The following is a 16,316-nucleotide window of genomic DNA, read 5'->3' on the forward strand; positions in this document are numbered from 1 at the left end:
AGGCACATGCTTTTATAGGCGGAAAAAGATTAAAATTATCAAAAATTAAAAAAATAGAATTAAATAATTTACTATACCCTTAATTAGAGGACGGAAATTGCAATATTTCCTAATACAACAATAATACAACTCGCATAAAAGTTGGTTAACCCATTTCCATACTTCGCCTGCACGTGGCTATATATATTAGATCAACAAGCTCCATTTACTCAATTCATTATAAGAGAAGATAAGAAACACACAGTGAGTGTGTGTGGTAAATTGAGATGGAGAGGAGCCAAATCAATAGCCCAATACTAGCCATAATGGAGCTGGTCAACCTTGTCAGTGTCCCCATGTCTCTCAAAGCCGTTATTCAGCTCAAGGTGCTGGACACAATCCGGCAGGATGGATCCAACAACCCCCTCTCCACGGCGGAGATATCCTATCTGCCATCGCGGTTGGCCCTGGCTCGTGATGCTGAGAACCTCCAACGCATTCTCCGATTGCTTACCAGTTATGGAGTGTTCAATGAACACATTGGGGCAGATGGCTCAGAAAGAAGGTACGATATATGCATTTCTGTGAGATCATATCTGCTTATTTTGGTTTTCACTGTAAATCTGTCGATACACAGTCTCACATACATGCAGGCATACACACACACATACGTATATACATATATAGCACTTGACGTATGCATGCTTATTTTACACATGGATCAAAAGATATTCATTGAGGGAGGTGGGAAAAGCCCTAGCAGCTGATAAGAACGGCCTGTCCTACGCACCCTACTGGCATGGCCACGAGCGCACGAGGCCGTGCTGGACCCGTCATCTGAGCCATTCGTGAAAGTTCACGGCGAGCTAGGTTACAGTTACTACGGCAAGAATGTTGAGATGAACCTTCTGATGCAGAAAGCCATGTCCGGTGTATCTGCGCCGTTCATGAAAGAGTTTCTGGATGGCTACCATGTGTTCCAGGGGGTGGAGACACTGGTCGATGTGGGTGGGAACTCAGGGGATTGTTTGAGGATGATCATGAGCAAAAATCATATAGTATTAAAAAAGATACTGTCAATTTTGATTTGCCGGAGGTTGTTGAAAAAGCACCCAAGATTCCTGGTAAGAGATATATTAACTATGTGAAGTTCCAACTTCCAATTGATCGTATGATAGGAAATTATAACTCAGATCATCGAATCTAATTATATGGTAAATATAATATATTTGTAATGTAATTGATGTATAGTTAAAAAATAATGATCAATCACATAAAAAGTGTATCATATTTGTTCTATAATTAATTTTGATTCGATCAAACTTGATTTGAATAAAAGATTTTATGACTATTATGAAAAGTAAAATAATTGAGTTTTCCTACGATGAGATGCAGGTATTGAACATGTTGGGGGCGACCTGCTCAAGTCCAATATTCCACCATGTGATGCCATATTTATGAAGGTACTTTCATCTAGATCTCAACTTTAAGCATTCTAATAAAACTTTTTTCTGGTATTTGGCCTTAAATTGGCTGAGAGTCACTCATAATTTTAAAAATGCTACTGAAATAACCAAAGAATAATTCTCTATGGAAAACCAATAATTACAAATAATAACCAGAATAAATTAATATAATTAAGTGAAATAATTGCATGCATCTAATGGAAACTCACGATGTGATGCTGCGAATATGAGCATTGTGTGTGCAAGCATATATATATGCAGTTATTAATTAACTTATTATTATTATTATTATTATTTTTTTTTAATAATAATTCGTTGTCTTAGTACCACTTGTAAATTATGAATTCTTTTTATGTTTTTACTTTGATGTAAGATATATATAACGATCATTAGATGAAATATAACTTTTCGTTGTAGGAAATATTAATTATTCATTATTGCACAACAATTATTAGTTGTTTTTGTATAATGATGTTAAAATATTAACTATAGCTAAAAATTATGACAAAACGTTTGGGCATAGATTAAATCATTAAACCATGAGTTTTTGCATTAATTTTATTTGACCACAGTAAAAAAAAAAATTGATTTGCCATGACGTATAAAGTGTAAATGATTTATAGTATAGGAAATTAAAAAAAAACATCATTTCACTTGAGAAAAAATATAAAAATTAATCCTTGTTTGTGCGATAATGTTAAAGTCTATATACAAGATAAATGACTAAATTTACAGACACTATAAAATGAAAAAAATCAAGAGAAGTAATTATTTTTCAGTAATTTACATGTTACTAACGTACATTATTAATAATTTGCATGTACCGGTGGATATTAGTGACATGTACTGATGACGAATGCAAGCGAATTCTGAAGAATTGTTACAATGCAATTTCACTACGAACGCAAACGCATGAACGACATCAGTAGAAGTCGAGCGATTCTTGAAGCAGATATATACGTCATGACAATGTACAGGACTAAGGGAAAACATAGGACAGAAACAAAGTACCGGACGCTGGTTTCCCTAGTTTAAAGGCAAACTTCAATATCGATCATTACTTCACTGTTCTGGAGTTTCAAAAATGATATTAAATTTGACTATTTTTGTGTGCGTTGTAATTTGATTCATAGTCATTTTATGTATTAATGTTCAAGATTAGTGTGCATGTGTTTTATTTAATTTTAATAGTAATTGTTGTTTTTCGAGATCATTTTATTGGGAGTAATAAACTTTGTTGTTTACTAGTTGTGCAATAAATTAGGAAAAAATAATTTATTTTTTATTTTTTATATTTTCTTTTTACTCTTATACTATCACTAAAGTTGTTTGTAATATAATTATCTTGTAATAATCTCTTTACATCTTATTTTATTCCTCGAACACGTTGGTAAAAAATAATCTGAATTGATGAATCATATTTTATGGAATGAATTGAATGGAGTGAACTTAAAAATCATTGAATAATTTTATTAAGTTATGATCAAATTAAAAATATGAATGTGCATAATTAAATTACTTTTTAAACATTCCATAAATGTAGACTTATTTAATCTATAAAATGTCATGTCTTTATGTCCTATTCTCGAAACGCAACCTAACCAAATTTGTAACAATAATGTATCCACCAAAATAATAATCCAATAATCAAAATAATTACAAGCTCTAACCATTCGGTTTCTAATCACTTTGGTCCTTTTTTTTAAGTCAGCTAAACCTTGACTCATTCACTTTATTATTTGTATCTGGAGGAAGAAATATGATATTTGTAAGCAAAAACTTAATGAGGTTATGAGTGGGTGAATGTGAAATAAAATATTAATACTAAAAATAGGCGATCAAAATAGTTAAACACATCATATTGACTAGTGATGACATCGATCAAGCATTTGAAGACCATATTAGGTAAAAATCAAATTATATGATTACTACCTTATCCTTCATGTAGGAACGACTGCATTGAACTTGCCATGCCTAATACATGACAACACCAATCACACACACAGACAACCTTCAACTTATTTATGAAAGGACACCCAAGTCGAAACTGAATAATAAGACCTCAATTGGTAGCCTAATGCTATCCAAGATGTCTTGCGAACTCTCCAGCTCCATGCCCCTTTACCACTTTGCAAGAACCATTTCGACAAATTCATGAAACCAATCTAAAAATCATATAGAGACAAAACATTTAAAAATTACGACAAATGGAATAATACTAAGATAAACGAGACCTATTGAATACTCATATGGACTCTAGAGGTGGTTTTCAATATAAGTTCATAACGAATACTAGAATTTCACATGATTAACATAACAATCACGTTGTAGTACTTAGCTCCATTGAACGCCCATTTAATCTAAATAAATAATCAAATATTATATTTATTTTCATTTATCAATGAATAATTTGAGAAATATTTTACTCAAATTCATCGAAAGAAAACGCCACCTTTCATACGTATATATCCATGCATGATAACTAACTATATTGTTCTGTAATTTACAAAATTTAATTTTAAATAATATTTACAGTAGGATCCGCACTGCTAATCTGGTCTCACGATTGATTGAATCACCTATGCGAACTAATATAGTTGAATATTTAAACAATTATATTTCAAACAAATGTTATTGTGAAATCCAACTATTTATATTCTTTTAATTAGATAATTGTTAATATTTTAATCAACTTCAAAGGGTGTGTCCTTCTTACAAAAATTAATACCTGTATTTTTTATTTTAAATTTATAATTAAGCACGTGATGCATCTAGAATGCTTTATATTAGATAAATGGTACAAAAAATGGAATAATTCCAAGATACTACTCAGCTGAAAAGGACAACAAAAATCTTGTGTTGCAGCTTTGTACCACAAATGCATTGGAGGTAGCTGAAAGATAGTGTGGTAGGTTATCCCATGTTGTAATCATGCAGGAAAATAGGCGTGCTTATATCTGTATATACGTGTCAGCAGTTGGATGGTGGGGGGTCAGGGGGAGGAGGAGATGATGGAGTCGGTCGGTGGGGGACACCATAAAGCTGCAATAATTCACAATATATTAACTGCACGTTTTAATTCTTTATTGAGCTCAAAATGTTAAATTATTATTTCTTGAATTAATTAATTATAATTATTAATATTATTTAAATATTTAAAATTAATACAGCCTTTTACTTGACACAATTAATTTCAAGAGAAACTAATAAAAAATAGAGTAAATCATATTTTACTATTTAAACTATATTTATTTTATATTTCGACATTTAATTTCTTTTTTTATGTATCAATTTGTCATCTCAACTTTACAAAATTTATATTTTATCATATATGATTGTTGTTTTGTTGAACTTTTGCAGAAAAAACATCATATATACTGTGCATATGCAAAAAATATCACATCATATAACACTTAAATATCACATATGTTTGACAAAAAAATTGGTGAAAATATAGTTAAGAGACAAAGTACAAAATTTCATAAAGTTAAAATAGTAAGTTAACACAAAAAAGTTTAGATGTCAAAAATATAAAAACGGGTATAGTTCGAATGACAAATATAATTTACTCTAAAAATATTATTTTATAATTATATGTATAGAGTTTAATGCAATTTACCTCTCTGCTATATCTCAAATGAGTCAATTACCCCCTATAAAAAAATAATAGTAATTTACCTCCATGTATTTTTTGAAATGAAGCAATTTACTTTTTTGTCTAAGCATGTAACTTGCTTTGTTTTAAAAACCACAGGATGATAAATTGCTGCATTTCTAAAAATATAGTAAAGTAGATTACTACTTTTGTTTATAAAAAGTTAATTAATTTATTTATAATATCACAAAAAATTATTTGCATTTTTTTCTATATATATTAATATGAGATCGATTTTGACATTGAACCTGATCGAAAGCCGTCTCTATAAACTATTCGACTTCAAGTCGTAAACGCCTGATTAAAATCGGCCAAATCCTAGCCCCTAGCAATAATTAAATTTGATAGGTGGGTTAATATTAATTGATACGAGATTGAGTTTACGTTGATCCTTATCAAAGGTGGTAAGGTACGTACCAAAAAATTAGGAACTCGCGCCGTACGTCCGCCAGTTCAATAATACAACAATAATACGCCTCATATAAAAGTTGCTTAACTCATTTCCATAATTTGTTTACTGGTGATGGAAAACTTTGGTCCAAATCGGATTTGATGATCAAATTTGAATTAATTATATGACAAGTGTAATATATTTGTTGTGTAATTTATGTCCAGTTAAAAAAAAAAGTGATAATCACATGGCAAATGGATGACGTTTGTTCTGTGATTGATTTAGTTCAACCAAATTTAATTTGAATTAAAATTTTTTAGTGGTGACTATATATATTCGATCTTCCAGCTACTTTTACTCAGTTCACTATAAGAGAAAATAGTTTGTAAGAAACGCACAGTGAGTGTGTGTGGTCAATTGAGATGGAGAGGAGCCAAATCAAAAGTCCAATATTAGCAATAATGGAGCTGGCCAACCTTGTCAGTGTCCCCATGTCTCTCAATGCCGTCATTAAGCTCAAGGTGCTGGACACAATTTGGCAGGATGGATTCAACAACCCCCTCTCCGCGGCGGAGATCCTATCTGCCGTCGCTGTTGGCCCTCACGCCGATGCTGAGAACCTCCAACGCATTCTGCGGTTGCTCACCAGCTACGGAGTGTTCAATGAACATGATAGAATCGCATTTTGTACTTATTTCATATAATATTTTAGCCTATTTTTGTGATCAAATACTCCTAATTAAATATTATTTTGCAGCATTAGGACAAAAGAATTGGAAAATGAAGAAAAGCACCAAAATGGAAATTCAAACAAGACTCAAACTCAAATTCTAGCAAGAGTTTGGAACTGCTTGGACTACCTCTGATGAAGGAAGAGTTTAACTAGGATTATAATTTTTTCTCTATAAGTCTTTTAGTTCAACTAGGAATCTACTTCTAATCCTAGTAGAACTAGGTATCTAGCTATTATAAATAGGTGATGTAATTCACTTTAAGGGACAACTTTTGAACTCTTCTATTTCTCTACGTTTTTATATTATTTTGCTTTTCATGCGTTCTTCCATGAGCATGTCTAGCTAAATCTCTCATTCCGGTCGAAGACTTGGTGAACGCTTAAATCCAACGGGTTGTGAGATCTAATTTATGCTTTCTACTTTTGTTCATATTGGTATTTGTGTTGTTCTCTGTGCTTTTATTACAAATAATCTGATTTATTGTCAAGAATATTTGCCTAGCCAATTGAACTTTCAAATCCGTAATTGTTTGTTTAGTTCGATAACTAGTGGTAACACAACATAATTGATTATGTAGAAGTTTTCGATTATGTTGTGGGGAATGCACAATCTAACTTAAATAAATCCTCGTAGGAATTTATTGGTTAGAATTGGGCCTTTCTAGTTCTTAATGCTGTCGGTAAATTAAATCTTGAGGACGTTCCCAAGGTTGTTTACTGATTAGGGGTTTAGTCAACGGACGTTCCTTGACTATCCACAAGGTAAGGAAAGGTGAGGTCGTTAGGTCGTACCAATTGCCATAACCAATTTATCTATCATGAATAATTGTTATCTTTGCATCTATGATCAACCGTGGAATTAAGTGTGATCCTATCTTTAACTGGAATACTCTTCTCTTATATTTATCTCTTCTAATTTTATTAGCTTTTTAGTTTTATTCTTCTTCACAATCAAAACTCCCCCTAATTATTTTCGTTTTTGAAGGAATTAATTTAAAACCAATCTCTGTGGATTCGACCCTACTCACACATCTACAAAAGTGTTCGTAGGAATTATTTTTGGTGGATTCGACACCCATCAGAACACATTGCGGGAGATGGCTCGGGAAGAAGGTATATGCATCTCCAAAATTTTTTATTTGAATAAAGTTTGATCGAACTATTTAATCGTTTGAAAACACATTCACTTTTGGTTCCAAGTACTTAACAGCCACGTGACCTTCTCTGTTAGACATCTAACGAAAAGGTATAATGGGATAAAAAATACTATTTTTTTTAAAGTTATGGGATTAAAAATGAGAATTTCGTAACCAATGAGATCAAAAGTCGAAAGGTTCTAAGTTACAGGACGAAAAGTGTTATTTTTCCTCACATTTGTTATGTGATTGGTCACTTTCCCTTAACTGTTCACCAATTACACTGCAAGTGTTTTGTATATGCCAAATAATTGGTTCAATTTTAAGTAAATCAGGTCCAAACTAGAATTTTTCCTACAAAAAGAACTATAAAAATAGAAAAATCAAATAAATATCTACTTACATACATACATATATAAATATATATATATATACATATATAAATATAGCACTTGACACATTTTGATTTTACACATCTTAAAGATATTCATTGACGGAGGTGGGAAAAGCCCTAGCAACTGATGAGAACGGCCTATCCTACGCACCCTACGTACTCCAGCACCACCAAGATGCAATAATGGTGGCATGGCCGCTGGTGCACGAGGCCGTTCTGGACCCGTCATCTGAGCCATTCGTGAAAGTTCACGGAGAGCTACCTTACAGTTACTACGGCAAGTATCCTGAGATGAACCTTCTGATGCAGAAAGCCATGTCCGGTGTATCCGTACCGTTCATGAAAGCGTTTCTGGATGGCTACGATGGGTTCCAGGGAGTGGAGACACTGGTTGATGTGGGCGGGAACTCAGGGGAATGTTTGAGGATGATCATGAGCAAATATCAAAGTATTAAAAAAGGTGTCAATTTTGATTTGCCGGAGGTTGTTGAAAAAGCACCCAAGATTCCTGGTAAGGGATTAGGATTAGGGAAAATTATTTATTAATTTTAGTGTAATCATGTCTGTTTTAATAATTAATCATTTAAATTTTAAAATTGCTAAAATTAGTCCTTTGTCTTTGATCGAGAAAATGACCAGTCATGCCAACTTGATATTTTTAGGAATTTTTATTTCTATTGAAACATATGTTGGTATATAATTATATTATATATAAATTGTAATTTATAAACATATTATTATTAACTAAAAAAAATAATTTTCCAAAGTTGGAACTCCCCATAGTTAATCACTTGGCTTAAATACATTTTTGGTCAAATAAACTAGGCCTGATATCTTTTTAATTTTTTGTGATTTCAATTTCTTTTACTTCTAAAATTAACCTTATCACGGAAAAATGTACATGCATCTAATAACACGACTTTTTAAAATTGGGGTTATTGTTCCTATTGGTTCATTTTCGCCAGCATTTTACTTTAGCTTTTTAGGGTAGCAATTTGGTACTGCATATATTAATTTTGCAATTTCAGTCCTCTTCTTCTTCTTCTTTTTTTTTTTTACGGAGTTCACCCTTTTTGTAAAAAATTAAAAAAATATTGGACTAAAAACTAATTTATAAAGTTAAATAATAAAAATATCAAATAGCTTAAATTGCGAAACCAAAAATACTTTAATCCTTCCAACTTCCAAGTGAATATTTATTTCTGAATAAAAGTAAAATAATTTGAGTCTTCCTATGATATGAGGTGCAGGTATAGAGCATGTTGGCGGTGACGTGCTCAAGTCCGTTCCAACCGGTGATGCTATTTTCATGAAGGTGTTTCCATCTCTAAACTTTAAGGATTCTCTTAAACTTTTTTCTGGTATTTGACCGCAAATTACATACATAATTCTTTTTTTTGTTATATCATGTTGAGAATATGGGCACGGTGTGTCGTAACAATCACTAAAAGAAATATGATTTTTTAAAAAAATATATTATTAGTCCTATAATTTATAATGAGTGGTATTTTTTATTTTTTATAAATTGATTTTGCAAGTTCGTACTGTAATAAACTTTAAAAATTTTGCAATTTGCATCATTTTTGACCAATTTGGCTGGAAATTACATGTGATATGCGCATGACCCGATTAAATTATAGCCTTAGTCCTGTAAACTAGAAACATTGGTACAAATTGATTTACAGGACTAAAATTGCAAGTTAATTCGGTCACGTGCAAGTCACATATAATTTTTCGATGAAATTAGCTGAAAATGATTAAAATTGCCAAACTTATAAAGTTACAAGACTAAATTGCAGAAATCAATATTTGTACAGAACAAAAAATATACCTCCCCCAATTAATTACAGGACTAAATTTGCAAATTTTCCTACTTTTCGTTATGGTTAATCAATTAACATGCTTAAAAGTAAAAATTGTGGGGAATACTAATTAATAGTTGCATAATGACTATTAGCTGTTGCTTCTGTAAATGATGTCAAATATTAACGACAGCTAAAAGTTATGAAAAATCATTTGGCCATAAAATAAAATTACGAGTCTTTGCATCGATTTTGTTTGATCATCATAAAAGGTATTGATTTGCCAAGAATTTTAAAATATAATAATTTATAATGTAGAAAACTAAAATAAAATAAAAAAGATCATCGTTTCACTTAAGAAAAATAATCAAAATTAATGGTTTGTACGATAATGGTAAAGTCAGCATATAAGATAAATGAATAATTTTCTAGACACTAAAATGAAAGAAAATAAAATAAAATTCAAGCACCTCAAGAGAATATTAATTACTTTGCAGTAGCGCGTATATGTTACTAATGTACACGCTAGAAAAAAGAAATATTAGTTATAATATTAATGGCTATGACTAAATCTGATAAATAATTATTATTAATTAAAATTAAATAAATTGACGAAAAAATCTAAGCTTTTTTATTGTAAAAAATGATTTGCCACAACTAAGAGACATGATAAAAGCATAAATGTTTTAGCCACACTCGTAAAAACTACGATTATTAGCTATGGTTAGATGTTATATTTGTTGTAGTGACATTATTAATAATTTGCACGTACCAGTGGATATTAGTGGCATGCACTGATGACGAATGCAAGCAAATTTTTAAGAATTGTTTCGATGCACTTCCACCGGGAGGAAAGCTAATTGTGTGTGATCCACTGCTACCCGACCGCGCAGACGATAACCGCAGTAGCCGAGCCATTCTTGAAGCAGATATATACATCATGACAATGTATAGGACTAAGGGAAAGCACAGGACAGAAACGGAGTGCCGGGAACTAGGCCTTGCTGCTGGTTTTCATAATTTAAAGCCAAAATTCAATGTTGATCATTACTTCACTGTTCTAGAGTTTCAAAAATGATTTACATTATGCTATTTCTATGTCCTCTTGTGATTTCATATCATTATCCCTAATGCTGAAGATTAGTGTGTGTTATTTGAGTATGCGCGCTTGTCTACGTTAATACTAATTGTTGTTTTTCTACATCATTTTAGTATTGCTTTTGTATCCAGACCTACATTTACTTTCAAGTAATAATATATGATAAACCAAAAATAAATATAAGAATTAGTTGAAAATTTACAAAATCTACGTTATAAATCTACATCTGCCAATACGATCAATAAGCGAAAGTTACATAATACGTATTGATCGATGCTGCGAAAAACTGGAGACAATCCACCTTCCGAATTGTCGTGTTGCATAAAGGAATTGTTCAAAAATGTATTTGTTTTTACAGTCATACCTAATTTGACCGTGTAATTTGTCGTGATGCTAATAATACGTGATAAGTATAATAATTTAAAACTATGAATTGCATTAATCTTCACCTAATTATTACAGTCGTAAGCATTACAACTCATCTATTTACCTGAACTACTTATATACCTATTTAATTTGAAAACTTTAAAAAAAATCAATAATTATGCTACTTTTGTTTCAAATTCATCTTCTTTTCCATAAATTGACCATCGACAAAACGAAAATACGCAATTTCGAGTGGCTCATAATAACAAAAACTTGTAATTAATTAGTCACAACGACAAACTCCCTTAAATATTTAATTAATGGAAGTAACACGTGCAGATCATACAAATTATATCTTTTAACTTCCTTTAAAAAGTTAAACAACAATCGTGTGAATAGAATATTTTGGTGGCTTCAAAATTTTGGGCAATTATGACAAAACTTGATGTCAATTAGTAATAACCAATACGGTAGCGTATGCTACTCAACACGATTTGAGTAAAAATAGTAACACACTGTAGGACATAGTACGAGAGAGAATCCAACATCGGATAGGTGATTGCCTATGTAATGCAGTAGGATACCGTATGCAAACTAATTCTGGCAAAAGAATTGTTTTCTTCATGTGCACTAACTTTGATCTAATTATTATAGTAGTATGCATTATAATTTTTTATTTAATTCGTGTGCGATACAACTGATCGTTCGCTAATAAATCTGTAAATAGGCCTAAATTACCCAGGTCCAAGCCCATTAACTCACACTCGTTAAATTAAAATAATTGAATTTGAATTAAATAATACACCTGTTGCTACCCATTTTATTGATACCTAACCTGTACCCAATTTTTTTTTCGCAATTCCACATACCAATTTGATTTGAAAGCTTAAACAAAAAAAAAAAAAAAACATTAATAAATATGCATCTATTGTTTTAAATTCATCTTCTTTTCCATAAATTAACCATTGGCAAAAACAAATACACAATTTTTGAGTCGACCATAATTTACAAAAAATTATAATTAAGTACCAACCATAGACTCTGTTAGATATTTAATGGAGGGAGCACGTGCAAATCATGTGCTCCATTAAGTAATTGGTCATTGATTTAACCGAGCGAGCACATGATGTACACATACTTTGTTAAATGTTTAACAAAATTTTTGTTATGACCAAACTTGCAAGTTTTATGACTAATGGGCTAAATATGGTGAGTGCTAAAATAATAAAATTGAAATCACAAAAAAAGTAATTTATGGGACGTAAACTGTAATTTTTTCTATTCTTATCCACATCATACATATACTTTCAAGCAATATCAGCAAGCCAAAAGTATATATAATAATTAGTTGAAAATTTACAAAAATGTACATCATAAAACTACTTTCTACCAGCGCCGTCAATTTGTGGAAAGTTAAAAAATACTGAATACTGTTGAAAAAAAAAATTAGAAAATTCATCTTCCGGATTGTCGTGTTGCCTGAAGAAATTAGTTAAATATACATATTTTTCCTTTCAGTCTTATCTAATTTGATTTTATTGTTTGTAGTTTGTTGTGACGCTGAACATACATGGTAAGAACAACAATTTAATATTATAAAAATCTTGCTTCAAAATATCGTGTTGTAGATTGTATTAGTTTTGACGTAATTATTACAGTGACATACGTTACAACTTTTCTTTTTCCTTTGAAATCCATGTGCATCACAACTCATGCCCCCAATTTAATGTGAAATTCAGAAAACATGAATTATTATGACACTTTTATTCGAATTTCATCTTCTTTTCAATAAATTTCAAAATCTGGTGTTAGATATATAAGTTAACTTCCTTTGAAAAGGAAAATAACAATTGTGTGAATAGAATATTTTGAGGGCTTAAAAATTTTGAGTAATCATGAAAATAGTGATGTCAATAAATAATAACAAATATCATATAGTATGTTACTCAACATGATTAGAGTAAACATTGGACATAGTACATGAAAGAATTCAACGTGGTACGGGCGCCGATCTATATAATGCATATAGTATGCAAACTCACACAAGCAAAACAATTATTTTGTCCCTGCAAATTTTTTTCTTATCTCTCACACATGAGGCTTCGCACATTTCTTCTCGCTCTGTATTTTTTTTCTCTTTCTCTTCCCCCTAAACAAAATTTAGGACGAAAATGATGGAGAATTTAAACTGCTAATAATATTTGGTAAGGAAAATAATTTAGGTTTTTATAAAAAAAAATCATTCTTTTTGCAAATAAATTACATTAATTGCGACCTAATTGTTACAGTAGTACAGGTAATAATTTTTTTAAAAATTCGTGAGCGTTACACTCATCGCTTTTGAATAAGCCTGTCAAGGGGCTAAACTTAATTACCCTTATCCAAGCCCATACTCTTAATTGATACTCGTTAAATTAAATTGATTGGGTTTGGATCGAATGATATACCCGTTGTTTCCCATTTTATCAATACCCAACTCACGCCTAAATTTTTCCACAATTTCACATACCATCTCTAGAGAACTCTTACCGATGAGTTCGCTCAATACTTGTCGTCGGTCTGCTCATTCTGCTCTCCATCCCCGTCGCCACCCCCGTTGTTGCAATCGCCGGCCACCCTCCACATCTAGCCCAAACCCTTCTACTCCTTGCAACTAAAAAGGAATTGGGGATGGCAAGGGCAATCTTAGCCATGTCATCAGTAATGTCTTAAGATTGCAACCGACAACTCCTAGACATGAGCTCAACAAACTCGACGAGTGTGCTCCCTTTTCCGATGGATTCTTTGGCTTTCTCTTTCCCCAGGCAGGTTGGCATCTCTCTCCCCCTCCCTTTAACAGAGGAAGCACATGATTTGCACGTGCTTTGTTAATTACTCTGTTTTCTCTCTTTCCCTCCACCTTCCCAAAACAAAATCAAGATCCGACCCTTTTTTTTTTTTTTTTTTTCTGCATGCAACTGAATTCTTTGGTTGAAACCAATCCGTAACCTGGATTTCTCTCAATCATTTCTGCAGCACAACATCTGTGAGTTCAAAGAACTAATGAGGATAAAAATGATGGAGAATTCAAACTGCTAATATGTGGTAAGTAAAATAATTTAGAATTAAAAAAAATCTTGCTTTTTGTAGATAAATTGCATTAATTAAGATCTAATTATTACAGTAGGATGTGTTCTAATTTTTTTTAAAATTTGTGTACGTTACAACTCATTGCTCTTGAATAAGCTTGTCAGTAGGCTAAATTACCCATTCCTGTGCCCATACCTTTAACCCATACTCCTTAAATTAAACTGATAGGGTTTGGATCGAATAAAATACCGACGCTTTGTTTTCTATTTTATTAGTATCCAACTCATACCCAAGTTTTTCCGCAATTCCACCTACCACTCTCTTGAAACTCTCACTGACTTAGATCTCTCCGTACTCTTCGTCAGTCTGCTCTCCATCCCCCCCGCCACCCCCATCACTGCAGCTGTCGCCCACAACTGCTTTGCAACTGAAAGGGAATCGGGGATGGCAAGGGCAATTTTAGCCATGTCATCAATAATGTTTCAAGATTGGGACCCACAACTCCTAGACCTAGGCTCAACAAACTCGGCGACGTGTGTTCCCTTTTTTGATGGAATCTTTGGCCTTCCTTTTCTCCATACAGGTTGGCATCTCTCTCCCTCAATCTATGTGTTGCCTTTTTTTGTGACGATCTTGGTGTGTTTGTGCTTTTGCATGTGCTAGTGTATGTAATTGTGCTTGTGTGTGCGAGTAAATTTGAGTTTTTTTGTCTTTTGACTATGTTCTCATCTCTCTCAAGAACACTTCACAATAAAATTCTTGGCAACAATGCCCTAATTATTTTGATTTCTCTCAATAAAATTTGGGCTTTATTTTAATTTGATTTACTATAAATCAAAAAAATAATATTTGAATTTCTCTCCATAAAAGTTTGGCATTATTTTAATTTGGTGTATTATATAACAAAAAGAAAAACACTGGGTATGGGTTTGACCTGACCCGAAAATATGGTGTGTTCCAGTGCCTTTGGGACTATAGACCTATTGAGTCTTGAGTTGGGTGGGTAGGATCTGGGCATCAATAATATGTTTAGATTTTATATATTGACAGACTTAGAATTGAGGGATCCAAACTATTTATATACTTATTTAATGTGAAAAAAGAAATAAAAACATAAATTATTTGGAACTTTTGTTTAAAGTTCATCTTTTAAAAATTATATTTTCTTCTCACAGTCAACCTAATTTGAAATTGTAGTTTGTCGTGATACTAAAATACGTGGTAAAAATAAATAATTTAAATCTTAAATTGCATTAATTTTGACCTAATTATCACAGTTGTATGCGTCACAACTCATCTAATTAACTGAACTATTTATATATCTATTTAATTTAAAAAATAAACAAAAAAAAGATTAATAATTATGCAACTTTTATTTGAAATTAATAATTATGCAACTTTTATTTTAAATTCATCTTCTTTTCCATAAATTAAGCATTGGCAAAAAGGAGATGCACAATTTTCCAGTGGGCCATAATCACAAAAAAATTATAATTAATTAGTCCAAACCACAAACTCCCCTTAAATATTTAATGGATGAGAACATGCAAATCAGGTGCCCCATTAAATAATTGACTATTGATTTAATAGACAGAGCACGTGATTTGCACGTACTTTGTTAAATGTTTAATAAAAATTTTATTATAATTAAAATTGCCAATTTTGTGACTTATGGACTAAATATGGCGAGCATTAAAATAATTGAATAAAAAAGGCAAAGAAAGCAAATTGTGGGACATAAATTTCAATTTTTTATATTCTTATCCATACCATATATATACTTTCAAGGAATAATATACGACAAGCCAAAAAGATATATAATAATTAGTTGAAAAATTTCAAAATTCACATCATAAAACTACTTTCCGTGAGTCTTATCAACAAGTGAAAAGTTAAATAATATTGAATTTTGTTGTCGAACAATTTAGAGAATCCACCTTCTTGATTGTTGTGTTGCGTAAAGAAATTATTCAAACACATATATATTTTTCTGTCAGTTTTACCTAATTTGAAATTATGGTCTGTAGTTTGTCGTGACACTAATAATAGATGGTAAGTATAAGAATATAATATTATAAAAATTTTTCTTTCTAATGTCGTGTTGCGGATTTATTATAAATGATATTAATTTTGACCTAATTATTACACTGTGCGCATTAAACTCTCAACACCAAACTGTTTATATATTTATTGAATGTGGAATTCAAAAGACATGAATTATTATGG

General features: G+C 31.5%; 1 protein-coding gene and 1 pseudogene across 2 annotated transcripts; both read left to right on the forward strand.

Moving 5' to 3' along the window:
- The first annotated feature begins 67 nt into the window (after nt 1-67).
- Nucleotides 68-2,695, forward strand: LOC105179541 (nicotinate N-methyltransferase 1-like; annotated as a pseudogene). Its single transcript, XR_016065421.1, has 4 exons — nt 68-544; nt 708-1,103; nt 1,375-1,441; nt 2,272-2,695. The product of XR_016065421.1 is annotated as a nicotinate N-methyltransferase 1-like (transcript).
- A 3,144-nt stretch (nt 2,696-5,839) lies between these two features.
- Nucleotides 5,840-10,717, forward strand: LOC105179509 (nicotinate N-methyltransferase 1). The gene is made up of 5 exons (XM_011103155.3): nt 5,840-6,156; nt 7,306-7,337; nt 7,844-8,265; nt 9,005-9,069; nt 10,332-10,717. The coding sequence occupies exons 1-5, from the start codon at nt 5,914-5,916 to the stop codon at nt 10,632-10,634; spliced, it is 1,065 nt and encodes a 354-aa protein (XP_011101457.3). The 5' UTR covers nt 5,840-5,913; the 3' UTR covers nt 10,635-10,717.
- The last annotated feature ends 5,599 nt before the right edge of the window (nt 10,718-16,316 follow it).

This window comes from Sesamum indicum, linkage group LG5 (genome assembly GCF_026168435.1).
Source record: "Sesamum indicum cultivar Baizhima isolate 11 linkage group LG5, ASM2616843v1, whole genome shotgun sequence".
NCBI lineage: Eukaryota > Viridiplantae > Streptophyta > Magnoliopsida > Lamiales > Pedaliaceae > Sesamum > Sesamum indicum.

Excerpts from the sequence above, each read along its gene's own strand:
- LOC105179509 (XM_011103155.3), top strand. The coding sequence starts at position 5,914 with ATGGAGAGGAGCCAAATCAAAAGTCCAATATTAGCAATAATGGAGCTG. Across the intron at positions 7,338-7,843 it reads GGAGATGGCTCGGGAAGAAG|ATATTCATTGACGGAGGTGG; the intron begins GTATATGCATCT and ends CACATCTTAAAG. Across the intron at positions 8,266-9,004 it reads AAAAGCACCCAAGATTCCTG|GTATAGAGCATGTTGGCGGT; the intron begins GTAAGGGATTAG and ends TATGAGGTGCAG.